We start from the raw sequence: 19165 nt of genomic DNA on the forward strand, positions 1-19165 counted from the left end.
TTAAAGGAAATATGGCAGGATAAGTAATCGATTGTTTAGTTGTTACAATTGAAATACATTTGTCTGTCTTTTACATAGTCGACCGTGGATATAATGGAAAAGTAAGTTATAAGTAAGTAAGTAAATAATAAGTAAGCAATAAGTAAGTAATAAGTAAGTAATAAGTAAGTAATAAGTAAGAAAAAAATAAATTTGCAACTTAAATGGATGACCTGTAACCTATTTCTTTATTAATTAATCACGAAGGACGCCGAAACACTATGGGAAAACCATGAGAGAAAAGAGAAAACTAATCGAAGAATAGAGGCTGTCAAAGAAACAGACAACTCATCACATTCCTATATCGAAAACCGGCCATAAAAACGTCGGCATCGTCTGATCTGGGACCGCGCCACAAAAGCGGCACGACACCAGTTCTTCATGTCCGGCGGCCGGCGCTCGTGAAAGGGGCCACTGGAAGTGGCGTCCGCCGCGCGGCCAACTAGTCTGTCCCACATCGGATCGGCTTGGCGGCGCACGGCCTGCGGGCAGGCGACGATTGGCCGCGGGCCGACCCACCCCGCCCGTTCCGCTGGTATCTGATGAAGGGTCGGCCGGACTCGCACTCAGTCGACCCGTCGCTGTGCCCGGCCATGGAGTCCCGCCGGAGCGCGCTGCTGCTGCCCTGGCTGCTGCTGCTGCTGCTGTCCCTCACCGGCGCCGTGAGTAGATGGTGGATACAGACGGAGAGTGGTGGATATGATCTCACCGAGTGGCAGTGGAGTATGAGACGGCTCACACGGAACTTACACTCAGTGCACTTGAGCATTCAACCGTGAAATGTCGATATCCCTATATTTTAAATCACGTAGAGTAGGTACCAAAACTCTTACAAGAGACCTAACAAGAGAAAATTATTGTCACGAAAATGGTGAAACATCAAAATTCATGGCATTTGGAATGAACCATAGACATGTCGTTTGGTTAATCATAGATATTTCCATAGATAACATGAATCTATGATAATCTATGATTCATGTTATCTATGATATTTCCTATCAGCTTATGCCAATTATGGCGTTAGCAAGGAAACGCTAAAAATCAACAGCAGGCAAACTTTATACGACAAATCAACGTATTTAGATGCGACTAACGGCCGCCATGCTGGCCTTTCTAAATGATATTAGCCGTTTTCACGACGGGCTATGCGGCGAATGCACCTGATTTGACCAAATCTGCACCTAATTTCTTTTACAGCAAATATCTCCATTTCATGAATTTATTTTAGTGTTTTAATCGATGATGCTCTCTGATAATATGACAAAGCAGGCATATAAGCAATTAGTGCAATTCTAGCTGATAGCTGCTAAGAGACACACTGAACCTGATTTGACCATATCTGCACCTGATCTGTACCAGATGTGCACCAAATGTGTACCAGATGGCCGTCGTGAAAACGGCTATTGTGCGTTGTTTGGTCCAAAAACGACGCAAAAGTAGATATTATTGGTATTTACATAGCAAATATTTGTGTACGCTTTCGAGATAAATATAACTGGCAAAAAAACATTCGAGAATGGCCATTCTCAGTCAGCCAGCAATTGCGATGTTCAAACACACCAGGCAGTTTGTTTTGTGACACTGCTTGAATTGCTGGGGTCACCCCATGCTTCGACCGCTGTATAGCAATTACAAAGCTGAGCCAGAATTGGAGCCTAGCACGCAATGTCACATGTTTACATGTAAATGCAGGGTGCAAGGTTAAGGGTAAGGTGTGCATTGCACGCGATTTGTAGTAAAAACTAAGTGCCTGTGTGATATATTACGCTAAGCTTTATATGGTTCCCTGCGACTCACTGACTTTCACTGTATTTATGAATTATGAATAACAAATAAAAAGAAGGATTCAGAATAATCATGAGACCCGGCCAAGATAATCGCTTTACTTCTTTCCTCTCAAATTTGATCAAATGGATGCCCAATATTCCGTAGTGAGAATGACTTAATGATTCTTTAGCAGGTTTTCAGCTCGGGAGCAACTGTTACTTATTTAACCCTCGCCGGCCGAGGGGGGGGGGGCGGGTGCCGCCCCCCCATAGGGTTTTTTCGCGATAACTCCGAACACGCTGGCGATAGAGAGCTGAAACTTGGCATACCTGACCTTTGATCCAAGCCGCATCTTTTGACACCAACCGCATTTTTGGGTCAGGTCAGGTCACTGACCTATGACGTCATAAGTGAACCTCTGCACGGTCTTCAGATGTCGCAACTTTGCAACGCCCTCACTGCCAGAGGAGATGTCACAGGGAAATGAAACTTGCAGGATCTAGTATCCATTATGAGTCTCACAACTTGTATATCTCGGATTTTTCCTAAAGGTCATATGAGGTCAGGTCATTTTCGTGACCTCACCATTATAAGTCAATGGGGGAAAATGAAAACTGCTATTCTGGCACTGGGAACGATCTCCAACTATCTCAAGCACACAGAATCGTGATTTGATGCACTCCTTGCAAGGTTAGATGCGTCACTTTTGCAATGTTGACCTTGCGTGACGTCATTTATGACGTCATCAAGGTCATATTAGTTTTTCGTCAATAACTCTTGATCAAATTGAGCTAGCGAGTCCAGAAAGCCACCAATGGACTCAGGAAGACCTGCCGAATCGAATGATATGCGACATGACCTCTTTCGACCAACTTCGTGACCTGGGGGTGCTGACCTGACCTTGACCTGAGGTCAACACCCTAAGTTGACCTGACCCGGACAAAAAGTATATCATTCGACGCGCCTGAGCGAGGCGAACACGATGCTGCCAAAATCGCGGCTCTGCAGCCGTTTTTTGCGAAGTTATTCACTAAAAACTGAACCGTACCCTGGGGCACTTGACCTGACCTCAGAGGTCACCGGTTGACCTAGGACCTTAAAATCGGGTACCAATCTCTGCGTCTCGTAACGGCGCACACGCTCGTTTTTTCCGCGACGCGCTAGCTCCACCAGGGGCGAAACGGCGAGGGGGGGGTCGTACCCGCCCCCCCCCCCCTCGGCCGGCGCGTATGTAGAAAACCAATAGGTCCGGCGAGGGTTAACTGATTTATCCAATTATGAGACATAATGCCCGATTGAAACATTAACATAAATTCATGATATGAAGGTATTTGTTGTATGTAAAAAAGACCTGGCTAGATTTGGTGAAGTTTGATGCATTGGCCAGATATCCTGTCGTTGAAACGGGTATCATACGAAAAACGTTCTTATCGGTTCATGTGACATATGGGAACAATTCATGTGACATATGGGTGAACAGTACTAAGTGCCATTGCTTGGATATCCACTATGCATGCACGAAGCCATGTCCGTCTGACCTTGCTCTCTCCCCTACTCTCTCTCTCTCTCTCCCTCTCTCTCTCTCTCTCTCTCTCTCTCTCTCTCTCTCTCTCTCCCTCCCTCTCTCCAGAGCGCTGTCGGTGATGCGGCGGCCGCAGCGCCCCAGGACGCTGACCTGACCGGTCGGGTCGCCGAGTCGTGGCTGAAACCTCTGCTAGTCGAGCCTGAGGAGCCGCAGGAGGCGTTCACGGAGCGTGTGCCGCTGCCGGAGGTCACCCAGGCGGTGCCGGAGTCGTGGCTGCGTCCGGTGCCCGTGGAAACCCTGGTGGGGGTGCCGGGAGATGAGCTGACGGGCCGCGCGCCGCCGGCTGCGGCGCTGGAGGCAGAGCTGACGGGCCGAGCACCCCCGGCTGCAGCCCTGCAGGAGGATCAGGAGGGCCGATCGGTGGAGGCCGTTCAGCTGCGATGGGTAACGCCGATTCAGCTGCTGCTCTCAAAGCCGCAGGCGGTGCAGGACGGCGCCAGACGTGAGTTTGATACGATGGGCATCTAAACTTCGTGGGGGCTCTGTAACAGACGATATGATATCGTCGTTTATCGAATAGTTAATCGAGATATTTTGTAGCGTGTTAGGGGCTCAGAAAAGAGCACCAAAATACAAAATGAATATGGATTAATACTTTCATTCATTCATTCATTCATTCATTCATTCATTCATTCATTCATTCATTCGTTTATTCATTCATTCATTTCTTCATTCATTCATGCATCAAAAATAAAATATGAATTGATTACACTGAATTAAAGCGGCGGTACTGACAAAGGGTTCTTTTCCAGTTCCGAATTCCGGAAAATTCCGGATTCCTGAGGGCTTCCAGGTGACTTTCACGTCACCCAACTATCCGAAACTCTACCCGCCCTACGTCTGGACCACGTGGTACTTTGTGGTATGTGGATACACTTGTTTCTCTATTGTACCTGCTCAATGTTCTTCATGGTGGAAATTTGAATCGTACGCCTAGGCCCTTTTTATTCAAATTAGTTTCCACATGCTTTTCGAAGTTCGTTTGCCTATTGGTTGTAATTGCTTATTTATTGCTCTGCTTAGGTTGCATATTTCTTCACATTTTTACCCAAATCTCGAAATGTGCAAAGAGGGTAAATTTTTTCACATGGTGAACACTGAACACCTCAATACAGTCTTATTCGGATGACGAGAGCTCCCCTTTCGTCCCTTCTCCACAGACGGACAACCCGGCCTCCACGGTGAGTCTGAGCTGCAGCACGTTTGAGCTCGGCAGGGGCGACTACCTGATTGTGACCGGGGACGGCCAGCGGAACGTCTACTACTCAGGCTCGGGCACACCCTCGGACTCCGCCTCCGGAGAGCTGCAGGTCGAGTTCCGCTCCAACAGCGTCGACCACGGCCGCATCAGCTGCTCGATACGGGTCGGTTCCAGCTCTGACTTCAGCGCCGAGGAGGAGGCTGAAACTGAGACCACTTCCACCACCGCCACTACGACTACCAGCGTGCCTGTCACCCAGGCGGCAGTCACCGCGGCCCCTGCCTCCGCAGACTGGCTGAATGACGCCAAATGCGGACGTACCAAGTACGACACGCGTATCGTGGGAGGCGGCCCGGCGCCGGCCAACGCCTACCCCTGGCTGGTGAGTGATCTAGGATGGGCAGCCGGAGAAATGGAGAAATGAGGACGCAGCAATACATATGGCGTGGGAGGTGGTTCCGCAGCTGTGTGTGGTAATGTGTTTACGCGTATATGAATGTGGAGTTGAAACTTTTCTTAGACGGGAAGCAGTGCTATTTGGCATATTTTTGATGACATGTGGCATACCAAATAAGTACATTTAGAAGCGATAAGAGTTTGGGTACCTGTACTCAAGCATGTGGTTAAGTGGTCCTCATCAGTGGACAGTCTTCACACTGTTTTAGTATATTTTCAACTGACGCTGTTCTGCCTGGCAGGTTGGTTTGGTTTCTCCGAGAAGCAGCCGGCCCTTCTGCGGCGGCAGCATCATCAACGAGCGTTTCATCATCACCGCTGCTCACTGCATCAGAGGGTAAGGCTCCTGTTTTGCACCATCGATTTGAGGAGAAATGAATCAATTTTATCTGTCAGAAAGGAAACAAGTGCAAGAATGCTGCATTCGATAGAAACTGTTATAGTGGTGATCAAGGGCTGTATGCTTCTTTATTGAAAGGATTTTGTGCTGGAAGTTACAGGAAATCCATAAAGATATAAGTGCATGACCGTCTCGTGGCGTTAACTGTTATAAAAGCGCAAAAAACGAATGACTGGTTATAATCTACAGATCGTTGAACAGTTCGTTAAAAATACTTATTCTGTCGCCGCACACTGACAATTTACTGAGAATTTTAGCTACATATTTCACCTTGCTCAGTTAGGTCGTTGGTCACTCGCCTTAGAGCATCTGTGGTGACTGTACTTTATGTTTTATGTCATTCTTCTTACAGACGGTCGGCATCGAAGCTGAACATCATGGTGCGGAAACACCAGCGTAGCGTGGACCCGGACCAGGTCCGAATCCCCGTGAAGAGGATCATCCAGCACCCCAAATACAACCGCGTCACCCAGGACAAGGACTTGGCGCTCGTAGAGTGAGTTGAACGAACTTGTGATTAGTGGGCCAGGAGACGTGAAAGTGGTATAAACGTTGAATGATCTGACTCGAAAGCTGAAGATTTCACCAGTCTGGAACGATTATTTTTTACACCGCTTTTCCTTAATGGATGACTCAGGGAAACTGGAGGGCGAAATATTATGAATTTTAAGTTAGGACTTGACTCGTAACAATGCTAAGACCGTCGACTGAACACGTGACTGTGTAAAAAAACATCGTATGGTAGTGCTGCCAGTCATGTGTCCTCGTTTGCTGTTTAATTATGTGTCATCTATTTCCACCGTCCACCCTCCATTACTCTCTCCTCTTCCCTCCGCAACTCCCCCTCTACCCTCGGCGACTTTCTACCATCTACCCTCCACGACTCTCTTCCCCCTCTTTCCTCCGCGACTCTCTCCCCTCTCCCCCCCTCCACGCTCTCTCCCCTCTACCAGTCACCACTCTCTCCGCCAGGCTGGCCCGGTCGATCGGTAACCTGCTGAACAATCCCGATGGCCGAGTGCGCGCCATCTGCCTGCCGACCTCGTCGTGCCCGGGCTGTCTGGCCGGACGTACCGCCGTGCTCGCCGGCTGGGGCGTGCTCCAGTCCGACACCACAGACGTGCCGGCCACGGTACAGCACGTCCAGGTGCCCATCATGACCAACAGCGCGTGTCGCGCCGCCTACGCCAAAGATCAGATCGGCATCACCAATAACATGGTGTGCGCAGGACTGGAGGCGGGCGGCAAGGACACCTGCCAGGTCAGAGACGGCGCCGGGGCGGTATAGCGGCTGTGAGGGGGATAGTGCTGGCATTTGGGATGTGTCTGGTATATGAGAAACTGATGAGCATAAGTAGTTTGGACACGAGCATGCACCAGCTACCAAAATGACATGGAAACGATGACAGGAAATGAATGCAGGACTGCATCATGCAAAAAAAAGTAGATTCTACAAACCTCCACAGTTCTAATAAGTTAACCGTTGGCTTTATCAACTAATGCAATCAAGGATGTCAGATTGAAGCTTTTGATTACCAGTCACCATATCTCTTTTCCGCTTTCTATCTCTGGACGTTACAATAAACCACACGTTCTTATTTGACCTCACAGGGCGACAGCGGCGGTCCGATGATGCTGAAGGGCTCAGACAACGTCTACACGTTGGGCGGCATCGTCAGTTTCGGCAAGGGCTGCGCCGCTCCCGGCTACCCGGGCGTCTACACCAGGGTATCAGGTAAGGTGAAATTACACCTGTTTGATGTTTACTCAATGATTGGCGTCTACACCAGGGTATCAACTATCAGGTGAGGCTGTTATCACGTGAGGCTATTTAACGTCTGCACCAGGGTATCAGGTGAGACTGAATTACACCTGTTTGACGTCTACACCAGGGTATCAGGTAAGACTAAATTACACATGTTTGGCGTCTACACCAGAGTGTCAGGTGAGACGAAATTGCCGCAAGCCGATTGACGATAGCTGAGGTTTTTACGGCAGTTTGCCAAAAGGCACGGAAGCTCTTCAAGCATCGTGATAAAAAAGTGGTGTATTCACTATTCAAATTCATTCACCATTGTTTGGTTTTCAAAAGATGAAGGAGATGGCAACGCAACCTCATTGCATTGCGATGAGATTTACACGTTGACAGGCAGGGGTTAAGGATGTTAACGACCATTGAGATATACAACTAATTTTAGCACAAATTTGGAAAATTTGGCACAAGATCGCAACAGTCGTTCGTTACACGTAACGACTGTTACGCGTAACAGGCTACAGACTGAGGATGTAGGGCTGGGGTGTGGGGCTGGAGGCGTGGGGCCAACACGTATCTCAAGATACGTGAATCCTGAGCAATTCAGTCTTCGTTAGGAATGAAAATGGTTAATGTACTTGTTGAAACCTACACTTGCAGAATTAACTTTAATCACAACTGTTTCCTCATGAAATGCGTGTTAAAATGGAACTAACCGAATTTCGGTTCTTGCTTTTCAGAACTCTACGACTGGATCAAGCGCAATAGTCGCCTGTGAGAAAGGCGGCAACGTGGCTAGATTCGGATGTTATTTGTTATTTGTTATTTAATTTTATTCTCAGGCAGACAGGATATGTCAAGTGTATGTACTTGTTTCACTGTTATCATCAACAAAAACCGTAATATTTATCTAACTTGTTTCATATGCAGCGCTCGTCTGGTTGTTCCGTTAATTGATTGTGCAAATATAGTGCCATGCGAATCATAGATCTATGGTAACACAGCAATTACTTAAAACCTTTCTGCACAGCAACAATTTGATTAAATAAATATGCTCACCATGAGGAAGTACAGTATCGCACCATATCTCAGCGTCCATTGCAAATAAACCTATTACAACCCACGATAAAACCTTCTTTATTTATCCCATCTACATACTGCACACTCCCAGGAACATACAAAAGTGCAATAAAGCGTATCAGCCTTGCAAATGTGCACGTCGACCTTGGCAAACCGTGCGTCACTACCCCAATCTGCCGGTCCGGCCCGGACGAGACAGAACTAGGCAGTCGACGGAGACGGGCGGTTCGTGCGTGTGCCGGCCACGAGTGGTCGCTGGAAAATGACACTTCGGGTAGCCAGCTGCGGGATTTTACTGCTGATATTGCATGTAAGTACGGAGATGGGGCTTTGTGGGGCATGTGATTGATAGTAAAATTGAAAGAATGAGATCGCTGCTGTCAGCGACAGACACCTCAATAAAACAGAAGCACGATTTCAGTTAGTAGCCATCCTTTCAAAACAGCATCGTAGCCAGCCTGGTACCGTCGCCCTTTCGGATTTTGACCCAGAAGTTTTAGGTCTTTTTTAACCTGCGCCTCGCTGGGGGGGGGGGGGACAGAATCTGCTACCTCCCGTTTTTCGCCAATAACTTCTAAGCGCGTTAACCCTCGCCGGCACAGGCCATTTTGCGTCCTTCGACGGCACAAGGGAGGGGGGTACGACCCCCCTCCCGTTTTGCCCCTGATCGAGCTTGAACTTCGCGAAGAAAAACGAGCGTGTTGCCCGTCACGAGAGGAAGCCAATGATAGGTACCCAATTTTTAAGGTCCTTGGTCATCGGTTGACCTTCCAGGTCAGGTCAATGCCACTCAAAAGTCGGGAAAATTGGGACCTGTTAGAACGTCATTAAGTGTGGCTGCTACGAGTTTTTTTTTTTTTTTGGGGGGGGGTGCTGATCACGAGTACATACCATGTTAGTTTTGATCACAGATGCTGTCTTTATGCATTTAGGCCGGGTCGGGTCAGGTCAGGTCAGGTCAACCAGTAGGGGGTTTGCTGGATATTCGCAGTAGGTGTCAACCTCCTCTGACAGCTTCGTAACATGTTACGAAGGAACCAAAACTACTTCGTTAATGTTCAAATGGTTGCTAAATTCGAATTCAGCTCCAATAACTAGCCTAGAAACATGTAAACTAGAAAAAGTGAGCCGAGGTCATCAAAGGTCAATGACCTGACCTTCAGGTGACCTTTTCATCCACCCTAATGCATGGGAGCAACATCAAACCGCATGTTTGAACGCTTGAAACCACGGAAAAACTGCAAACGCGCGGCTAATGCGAGCCGACATACACCGAATCGCAATTCCGGCCAAACATGGTCTCGACAAGTAGGTCACAGGTCAAAGGTCATTTGGGTCAGGGTCATGAAATTTTTAGGGTAGGTGTAAAATTAATCAACGAGAGGGTACTGAATGTTTCGTCGCGATCGGCCCTTCTTTCGTGAGTTATTTGCGCAAAATCTTAACACGCGCAGTGGAAGGGTTGCGAGTACTACGCCCAGTGGAAGGGGGGGGGGCGGATGTCGCCCCCCCCCCTAAGATCTCAGCTCCCACTGGAGCTAGAAAGACGAAATTTGGAGGGTAGGTGAGGGCCATGGGGAACTCTGTTGTGTGTGAATTTCATGACCCTAGGTCAATATCTTCAAGGTCAAATGAGGTCAAATGTGGTCAAATCTGCCATATTAGCGACTTTTTTGCGTTTACACGCCGATAACTCAAAAAGTTACCGGCAGATTTTTTAAATCTTTCACTATACGAAAGAACAAACATTTGTGAGTATGTATGGTGAATTTCTAGATAATCCAACAATAAATATGGCAGTTAGAAGCCTGCTAAGGGTAAGATGTCGCCGGCTGAAGCGGCATCGGCCGACGCGGGAAACGCGGCAATCACAATTTTGTGTTTACACACTCATAACTCAAGTTGTTACCGGCCGATTTTCAAAATTCTTTAACCATATGATTGCCTGTGCATTTCTCAGTCTTCTCACCCAATTTGACGCGAATTTAATATATTCAGGGGTAAGGAGCGCGATGTAAAGACGGAACCGTCCCACCCCGGCACAGTCTACAATTCAGGCGGCGCGTAACGGCTAGCGCCGGCCGCCGCGCCGCCGCGCCGCCGCGGCGGCAGGATGTTTGACTTTACACCGCTATTACTAGAAAAGTTGTGAACCGATTTTCTTACTTTTTGCACGAGAAGATCCGCAATTCAATTCTGGACAGGTAGCAGAAATTTCACATTGATATTATGCTTGCGACGCGAGTTATTGGCGAAAACAGGAGGGGTGGGCGAAATCCGCCCCCCCCTTCCACTGCGCGTGTTAACCCTCGCCCATGTAGGGGGGGTTGGTGCAACCCCCCCCCCCCTGAGGTTTTTCGGAAATAGCGCAAAAACGGCGGCGCGCAGCGCCGCCAAATTTTGGGTACCTTATGGGGCAAACCTTGCGCATCTTTTAATAAAAAAATTGACCGGGTCATGTCAGGTCACGGAGTTATGACGTCACAAAGGGAACAGCCTCAGGCCGGATTTTCACAAACTGAGTGCCAACGCCCGAGGTTTCCTGCCGGTGGTACGGACATCGGTTGATGGATCGTGATGAAACTTCCCATGCATGTTGGGGCAAGTATTGGCTATCATATGGTATAAGAAACTTGACCGGGTCAGGTCAGGTCACGGAGCTATGACGTCACAAGAGGAACAGCGTCCGGTACTATTTTTGAAAAGCGCCCGAACCATTATTTTGCTAATTCTTGTCACCTCAATGGGAATATGCAGCAATATTAGCTTCTATAGGGAGCAAATGGACTTCCCAAATCCAAAAATACAATCAGATTTCAAAAATTTAAATTTTGATTTTTCGAATTTCTGCCGCCGACTGTGACCTTGCCGACTTCCGGCGCTCCCAACGCGTCATTTTTAGAGCTAGGGAAACGAAATACATACCAAACGATAGAGAATTGATCAAGGAACACGATAGTGAAGATTTCAAGTCGATATCTCCCACCGTTTTGCCGCAATCGCCGCGGAAAATTTGAAAAAGTCTATTTTTCCGAAAATTTGACCTTTGACCGGTCAAAAGTAGGTCAAATGTTGACCTAGGACCAAAAAATATACCACCAATCGCGAGATCTCGGCGAGAGCAATCCGTTGATCTTTTCCGCTAAGCTCTACGACGCTCCGTTTTCAAACGCCAAGGGGGGGTCGCACCAACCCCCCCCCCTGCATGGGCGAAGGTGGCAGATCGCCGTTTACGGGCGAGGGTTAAGGGGTTGCATCAACCCCCTCCCCTGTGCCGGCGAGGGTTAAGCCAGCAATGTCAAACTTGTAGTCCTTATCATAAATCAAATTAACATGATCCCTGAAAATTTGAACGAAATCTGTCAGAAATCGTTTGCAAAGATGACGACTTAGCGACGTCATGAAGTCCATTTTCGCTTCAAATACTGCAAAACTTCAAACACCTCAGTTTTTAAGGAATTAGGACAAAACAAAAAGCATGTATACTTTGTTTCTCAAACGGCTGTCTCGTTTTTTTCACCCAATTTTTTTTAAATGCTTTTTTGGATAATCATTATAAAATAAAAAATGTCTATAAAAACGGAATATCTGTTGGAGAAGTTGCAGCTGAGCACAAATATTCCATGAATCCATATTCCAAAGAATCTGTCCAAAAATGTAGGAGAAAAAAATCAGTTCTTATGACGTCACACATTTTCGTAAGATGAAATTTTTGGAAGTTTTATACCTCGTGCGGGAACAAAAATCGCGCCGTTCGATTTACCGTGAAAAACTGCATCAGACAGACACCATTTTGTTTACCTATTAACAACAAAATTCAAAATTTGACCTCACTGGACCTGACTTTGACCTGACATTGACCTGAAATTAAACCAAATGCGGCCCATATCACTAATCGAGTGTGCCCATTGAATTCCTTGACTAGAATTACCCATAAAACATGTGTCGCACATGTCCTATATTTCGGTTTTGGTGACCTCACCTGACCTTGAGCCTGACCTTTGTATGACATGGTATGCAATGAATCTTGTCTTGGTAGCCCAAGAACACTTTCTGGATAATCAATATCAGTCCATTTTTCGCCATTTCCGCTCCAAAGCCGATAATGTAAAAACTCACATGTTGTGCATTTGACCTGACCTCGACCTGGCCTTTGATCTATCTAAGCAAAAAAAAAAATGACTCCAAGGGTCCATCTTGTTGAGAGCTTTCGAGTCCCACTTTCCCCGTCTTTGAAGGACCATTGGTTCGGAAGTTTGATAGGGGCAGAATACCCCCCTCCCCCTGCAGTTCATTGTATCATTTTGGAGCATCATTGGATTTTATGATAAGTCATGAAAGTTACCTGAATGAGTAAGTTTCAAACAATAAAATTTACGTTAAAAACAATCATTTTAAAACAAAGACGCTCGAATATTATTACCGAAACGATCATCGAAACGATCATGGCAAGGAAGATCTGCTCAGTAGTGCATGACAAGCAGACATAAATTTGAATAAAAGCTGCATCAATGCAGTCACAGTCCATTTGGGAAAATATGTATTCAAACAATGTATGTGGGTGTGTTTCGGTCGGCTGGACACAATGGGCGCCCTGCAGGGCTGAGAGCAGGTCCTTGCAAGGCTGGACAGGTCCGGTTTGGCTCTTGGCAACAGATCGTTTGCAGAGACTAGTTGTGAATAGCTTCACAGCTGACAGTAAGTCCACCATACGTCTGTTCCTCGCCCTTTATTAGACACTAATGCTCTTACGCTGAATATGTTTGACGAAATGCAGCTAGCGGATTTTAGATGATAGTCATAACTCATAATTGGTCGGAAGGGTAGCAGAAGATTAAACGCAAAACAATTGCCTCGAGAAAACAATCAGCTATAATGGACGAACCATATCAAGCGTGTATTCGGCATCTGGAAAATGAGGGATAATTATCCGAGATAACTGGTAATTATTTGGTATTGCAGGGATCATCGAAGTAATCAGTCACATTTTCAGATTGCCTGCGCTTCATGAATGGCTGTCATGAACGTTGTGCATGGTGTCAGCCTAAAACACCGAAGGATCCCGGTGATCCCGGAAAATTATCCCTGATTATCCGGATGCCGAACGCACGCTTAGAAACTACGATACAACTGCACTCCATTCCCAACAGATTAAGTTCACCGTCACAAATTGTCTGTGTATTTTCACGCGTTTCTCTCGCAGTGCACCCGGAGGTCGACAGGTACCGAGTACCGACTGCCGATTCCGGAGCGGACGCTCTTCACGGTTGTCTCGGCGGCCAGGGAGCAGCCGTGGCAGTACCGACTGCCGATTCCGGAGCGGACGCTCTTCACGGTCGTCTCTGCGGCCAGGGAGCAGCCGTGGCAATGGGTTACACCCAGCATGCTCTTCAACAGGACCACGCAGACCGTCTCCGGAAACGAAACCGGTAATGTGAGCCGAGCTTTACATAGATCAGCAAATGATACCTTAGGGAACCAAACCGTCGGGTCCCCGCAGCAACCAAATATGAGCCGAGCTATAGATACACAAATGATACCTAAAATGCCCGGGCCGTCTCCGGCAAGGAAACCGGTAATATGAGCCCAGCGTTACTACAAATATCACAACCAAAGCGCAGGCTATAAGTTAACAGAAGGTGCTATGATCTGAGCCAATGAAAATTAATATTCAGTAGTACCTACATTGAAAATATGTAACGTAAACATGTAAATGTATTGTAAATTACCATGTGGGCGTACTTTTGCAGTGCCGTCCAGTGGCAAGTTTCTGCTGAGAGATGACGCTGTTGCGACATTTGAATCCCCTGGATATCCGGCCGAATATCCTGGGCGCATCTGGACCTCGTGGAAATTCATGGTAAGATGCATTTGTTAGAGGATGAATGGTGCTGCTAATAGCCGTTTTCGCAACGGACTATCCGGCGAGTGCACCTAATTTGACCAAACCTGCACCCAATCTGAACTTGATTTATGTATCCGATAACCAGCGAGGACAATCAATGATTGAATGGTGAAGGTAAAGACATAGCGAGAGGCCCGGTAAGCTTTGAACATCGGGAGGAGAACACTCAGAACAGAGGGCACCGTTAGCTCCGCAGTGAAAGTACCGTGATTGAATCGGCTGAGTCACGCGAGATCTCGGCATTAACAAACAAACAATAATTTATTTAGAGACACTTGCAAATTACATTGAATCGTCAGGCGAACATCGTTATACATGGGCGAAGCATACAGCCCATTCACACGCGCATTGCATTACCCACACACACACACACAGCCCGATCCCGCCCCTTCAGTCACTCGGCCTCTCCCCGTCATCGCTCTCGTCGCACCTCGATACCGCTTTCAGTTCTGCCAACAACTCTGCGTAACCGGCCAGCAGGTTGGGGCGCGGCGAGCCTGTCTGGTCACTGGAGTCGCTGGGAGTTATCCTCAGGAGCTCGTCGTTGAGTTCCTGTGTTGTTGACACAGGCTCGATGGACCGGACAGTGGCGCGAGGCTGCAGGTACCGAGCTAGTTCGGGGTCGTCCATGGGGTCCCGGCTCGGCTGAACACTGTGAACTGAACAAAATGTACACCATATGTGTACCAGATGGCCGTCGTGAAAACGACTAACATTACCGAAAAGCACGCTGCAAGGAATTGAGATCAAATTTTGCCGAAACGGTAGGATCAAGACTTCCGCAAAAAAAAAAAAATGAAGTAAAGGTAGCCAATCTCTGGATAGCAACTTACTTATTTTCCTCGGTGCTCACTCTTTATATGCTGCCTACTTAAATAAACGGAAATTCTTTCTCATTAAAAACACACACACACACACATACCAGTTTATCTACTCTTTAGTGGCCCCACCATAACGAATCACTGCATTATGCAGTGTACTTCGCCTTACCGACCTTCACCTTCCCCTCCCCCCCCCCCCCCTCAGGCCGAAAAGCTGGACACGGAGCTGACACTGTCCTGTTCCGAGTTCGTCCTGCTGCCCGGTGACTATATCGGGGTGCATGGTCCGGGCCGGTACAGTCAAATATCTGCCGGTGACCCGACTCCACACATCACCTCCCGGGAGTATGTCGTCATCGAGCTGATCACGGAGGAGGAGGGCGGAGGTCGGCTGCGGTGCAGCGTGCACGCGCGGCCCATCGGCTACATCGGCATCAACCACCGGCTCTGCGGCGTCTCCAGACAGAGCACGCGCATCGTGGGGGGTGACGAGGCGCCCAAGAACGCCTACCCCTGGCTGGTGAGAGGAGAGGGTTGATGAGACTGAAAGGTAGGTTGTTCGTTATTTTCTCGTCACATTCGATGTGACAAGAAAATTTGCCAACAATCAAAGCAACGCTTACCACTCCTCACATTTTGATGAGAGCCTTAGTGATGAGTGATGGTGTGTAAAACGCTTTGTTATCTCCGTGGGCGCGGCCTTGACATAGTTTAGTCAATTATGTATGAGGACGTGTCGTTTCAGACATAGCAATGTTTTTATTTCAGGCAGGCCTGACTTACGAAAACGAAAACTTGCCGTATTGCGGTGGCAGCATCATCAGCGAGGACCTCATCGTCACGGCAAGCCACTGCGTTGCCAAGTAGGCAAATGGACTTCGAATAAAATATGACTCTCCTTATGCCAATTGACCGCGTCTACACTGTTTCCAATGTTATATCGCAAATAAGCAGAGCAAACCCATACTACATCATGTAAAGATCCACGCCAATTTTAGGGACAATGTATTGCGTTCTGGATCGGGACGGCTAACTGGATCAGTGACTTTCTTGACAGGCAATCTTACATTGATGCATATTCCGGCAAAATATACAATGCTTTAAGAGACAGATTAAATATGTTGCATTCCTAACAAACCCTACTTTATTTGGTCTGTAAATGGTTCATAGCTCACATATACACACTTCGATTGGGCTGGAAATAACCGGAACATATTAAAACTATGCACTTGATATGCCTTTCAGACGTCGTGCTAAGGATCTGGCCGTCTTGGTGCGGAAACACAGGAGGGGCGTTGACCCCGAGGAGGTACGACTGAAGATCTCCAGGATAATAATTCACCGGGAATACAACGACAGGAGCATGGACAACGACATCGCACTCATTGTGTTAGTTTTTTAATGTTCGTGTTTTTAAAATTATTAGATGACATGTAATAGTAGCCGTTTTTACGATGGGCTATCCGGCGAATGCTTGACCAAATCTGCACCTAATCTCTTTTACAGCAAATATCTTCATTTTATGATTTTTGTCAGTGTTTTAATCGATGATACCCTCTGATAATATGACAAAGCAGGCATATAAGCAATTAGTGCAACCCTAGCTAATAGCTACTAAGCGATACATTGAACCTAATTTGACCAAATCTGCACCTAATATGCACCAAATGTGCACCAGTTGTGCACCAAATGTGTACCAGATGGCCGTCGTGAAAATGGCTATTAAGTACCATGAAACAATGGGTAACTAGCAGCCTTATCAGCCACCACGTTTTGGAGCCGGCATTCTTCTCAAAATTTACATCACTCCCATGATCACTTCCTTTCAGTGTGAATGGCTCGATGCGGAGTCTGATTCTGAACGAGGACGGCCGGGTGCGTCCCATATGTCTTCCTGAGGAGCCGTGCAGCGCCGCAGGGGACGGGGACGGCAGAACAGACGGCGAACTCTCGTGTCTGGCGGGTCGGCAGGCCAGGGTGGCCGGCTGGGGCCTGGTGCGCACCTTCACACCCGACACAGCCCATCTTGACCTGACGCCGAAAACCATGCAGCATGTCACGGTGCCCATCATTACCAACAAACAGTGCGCTGAGGACTACGCCAAACGGGGTATGAAGATTACCGATAATATGCTGTGTGCTGGTCTGACAAAAGGGGGCAAGGACTCATGCCAGGTAAGGAATAGTTCTGCAGTTTGTTATCGGATGTATCTATTAGATGCTACACTTTCCTTCTGAATATAATCGCGATTCCTTTTAACGCAGCAATTGCTAGTTTCAAAGGAAACTTGCATCACATAAAAACCTAATTTGAGAGCTTCCGTCAACAAGCACTGGCATGCCCAGATTAACTGCGATGTTGAGCTAGGATCTATGACCGCAGCACCTATCCTCTGCTGCCCTACAGGGTGACAGCGGCGGACCACTGATGATCAGGGAGAAGGACGAAAGGTTCGTGCTGGCTGGCATCGTCAGCTTCGGCATCGGCTGTGCCCGGCCGAACCTGCCGGGCGTCTACTCCCGTGTATCAGGTGTGTATCCGGGCGTCTACTCCCGTGTATCACGTGTGTATCCGGGCGTCTACTCCCGCGTATCAGGTGTGTATCCGGGCGTCTACTCCCGTGTATCACGTGTGTATCCGGGCGTCTACTCCCGCGTATCAGGTGCGTAGTATATCCGGTGTGTATCAGGTGTGTATCCGGTGTGTATCCGGTGTGTATCCGGTGTGTATCCGGTGTGTATCCGGTGTATATCCGGTGTGTATTAGACGTGTATCCGGTGTGTATCCTGTGTGTATCAGGTGTGTATCCGGTGTGTTTCCGGTGTGTATCCGATGTATATCCGATGTGTATCCGGTGTGTATCAGGTGTGTATCCGGTGTGTACTTACATATTCCCGCGTCTCGGGCGTCTTTTCCCTCGCACCCTGCAGCGGTTATACGGTGTTCACACGTGCACGTCAGCTCGGTCCTGACGCTGACTAACGCTGACACATTTATCAGTGTCAACTTGACGTGCAAGTGTGAACTACGCTAGATACAACTCGAGGGAATGTAGCTACTAGCTGCTGCAATTATTTGGGCATTTCAGAGGAGTTGTACTAAATGTTTTCTTGTCATTTCAGAGTTATTTTGTTGGATCAAGGAAGGACGCAAAACGTGTAAAACCGGTTCTGAGACGCTGTGAGCGAAAAGATCATAGTAAATGACATCAGTATGTACATTGTACCTTGTACAAAGAGGAGACAAGAATGAAACGAAACAATTATGAAGAGACAAACGGTGCGAGGAGTTACGGATTAGTGCTGATCTGATAGTGCTGATACGATAGTGTTGAATGAGATATGATAGATCGAAGAATGTGTTTTGTCTTCATCTCAGTTTCAGTAACTGATGTTACTGCTGTGTGTACTGGTGCAGTCTCTCACTTCAATTGTGCCACCACGCGAGATACTGCATTTGGGACAGTGCGCATAGGACAAGACGAATTTGCATATGCTTTATACGACAATAGGTGAAGCCGTCATATGCTTGTAATAGCTGCAAATATGCTAAAGATAATATGATGAATCAGGCTCTTTTAATTATCTACATACATATAAGATGTGAAGCAAAATGCATGCATCCAAGATGAGCGAAGAGGGCATATAGTTTACAAAACCATGTTAACTCTACAAAATCGATACAGGCTAATGACACGTCAAATAAAAGAAGAACTGTCTGGAACTTCTACACTTTGTCTATAATTCTGATTTGCGCGGCGGGACTGGTGGGCATAAACATCAACCTCCAAACAAAGCATAGGTTCCAGCTTCAATCTCGCAAGCATTACGTAAAGGACGATGACACCAAACACATCAGTGAGAATGTCAGCTGAAAATCGGCACAACTGAGACCTGACCCCCGTCATATCTCGAGACAAAAGCGGCACTTTCAGGGACAGGTCATATGGCTGAACGCCTTTCGATAGTCTTAGTGCCTTTTCGAATGACATGAAGCACCACCATCGCTTCGCAACAAAACCAGCAGGCAGATCAACACTTAACATGACCTTGCAGATGAAAACTTTTTTTTAACTTATTTCAGTTTGACCTCTTGGTAAGTTAAAAACTATATTTCTAACGAATCAACAATTTCCATATTCATCGCATATAGGTGGC

The 19165-nt window shown here is 47.4% G+C and overlaps 2 protein-coding genes across 2 annotated transcripts; both read left to right on the forward strand.

The window, feature by feature from the left end:
• The first annotated feature begins 581 nt into the window (after nucleotides 1-581).
• LOC122370228 (transmembrane protease serine 11D-like) lies at nucleotides 582-8184 on the forward strand. The gene is made up of 9 exons (XM_043345691.1): nucleotides 582-701; nucleotides 3437-3833; nucleotides 4144-4253; nucleotides 4552-4974; nucleotides 5291-5385; nucleotides 5801-5944; nucleotides 6421-6709; nucleotides 7060-7183; nucleotides 7942-8184. The coding sequence occupies exons 1-9, from the start codon at nucleotides 582-584 to the stop codon at nucleotides 7977-7979; spliced, it is 1740 nt and encodes a 579-aa protein (XP_043201626.1). The 3' UTR covers nucleotides 7980-8184.
• A 289-nt stretch (nucleotides 8185-8473) lies between these two features.
• Nucleotides 8474-18595, forward strand: LOC122393743 (clotting factor G beta subunit-like). The gene is made up of 9 exons (XM_043390081.1): nucleotides 8474-8591; nucleotides 13485-13710; nucleotides 14032-14141; nucleotides 15213-15527; nucleotides 15776-15870; nucleotides 16253-16396; nucleotides 16837-17182; nucleotides 17415-17538; nucleotides 18131-18595. The coding sequence occupies exons 1-9, from the start codon at nucleotides 8544-8546 to the stop codon at nucleotides 18190-18192; spliced, it is 1470 nt and encodes a 489-aa protein (XP_043246016.1). The 5' UTR covers nucleotides 8474-8543; the 3' UTR covers nucleotides 18193-18595.
• The last annotated feature ends 570 nt before the right edge of the window (nucleotides 18596-19165 follow it).

The sequence above is a fragment of the Amphibalanus amphitrite genome, unplaced genomic scaffold (genome assembly GCF_019059575.1).
Source record: "Amphibalanus amphitrite isolate SeventyFive unplaced genomic scaffold, NRLGWU_Aamphi_draft 000003F_arrow, whole genome shotgun sequence".
Classification (NCBI taxonomy): Eukaryota; Metazoa; Arthropoda; class Thecostraca; order Balanomorpha; family Balanidae; genus Amphibalanus; species Amphibalanus amphitrite.

What these genes read in the sequence shown, in the direction of transcription:
- LOC122393743 (XM_043390081.1), top strand. Translation starts at nt 8,544, where the DNA reads ATGACACTTCGGGTAGCCAGCTGCGGGATTTTACTGCTGATATTGCAT. An exon ending in AGAACGCCTACCCCTGGCTG is followed by an intron (nt 15,528 to 15,775) that starts GTGAGAGGAGAG and finishes TTTTTATTTCAG; the next exon opens with GCAGGCCTGACTTACGAAAA. An exon ending in CGTCTACTCCCGTGTATCAG is followed by an intron (nt 17,539 to 18,130) that starts GTGTGTATCCGG and finishes TTGTCATTTCAG; the next exon opens with AGTTATTTTGTTGGATCAAG.
- LOC122370228 (XM_043345691.1), top strand. Translation starts at nt 582, where the DNA reads ATGAAGGGTCGGCCGGACTCGCACTCAGTCGACCCGTCGCTGTGCCCG. An exon ending in TGCTGTCCCTCACCGGCGCC is followed by an intron (nt 702 to 3,436) that starts GTGAGTAGATGG and finishes CCCTCTCTCCAG; the next exon opens with AGCGCTGTCGGTGATGCGGC. An exon ending in GGTGCAGGACGGCGCCAGAC is followed by an intron (nt 3,834 to 4,143) that starts GTGAGTTTGATA and finishes GTTCTTTTCCAG; the next exon opens with TTCCGAATTCCGGAAAATTC.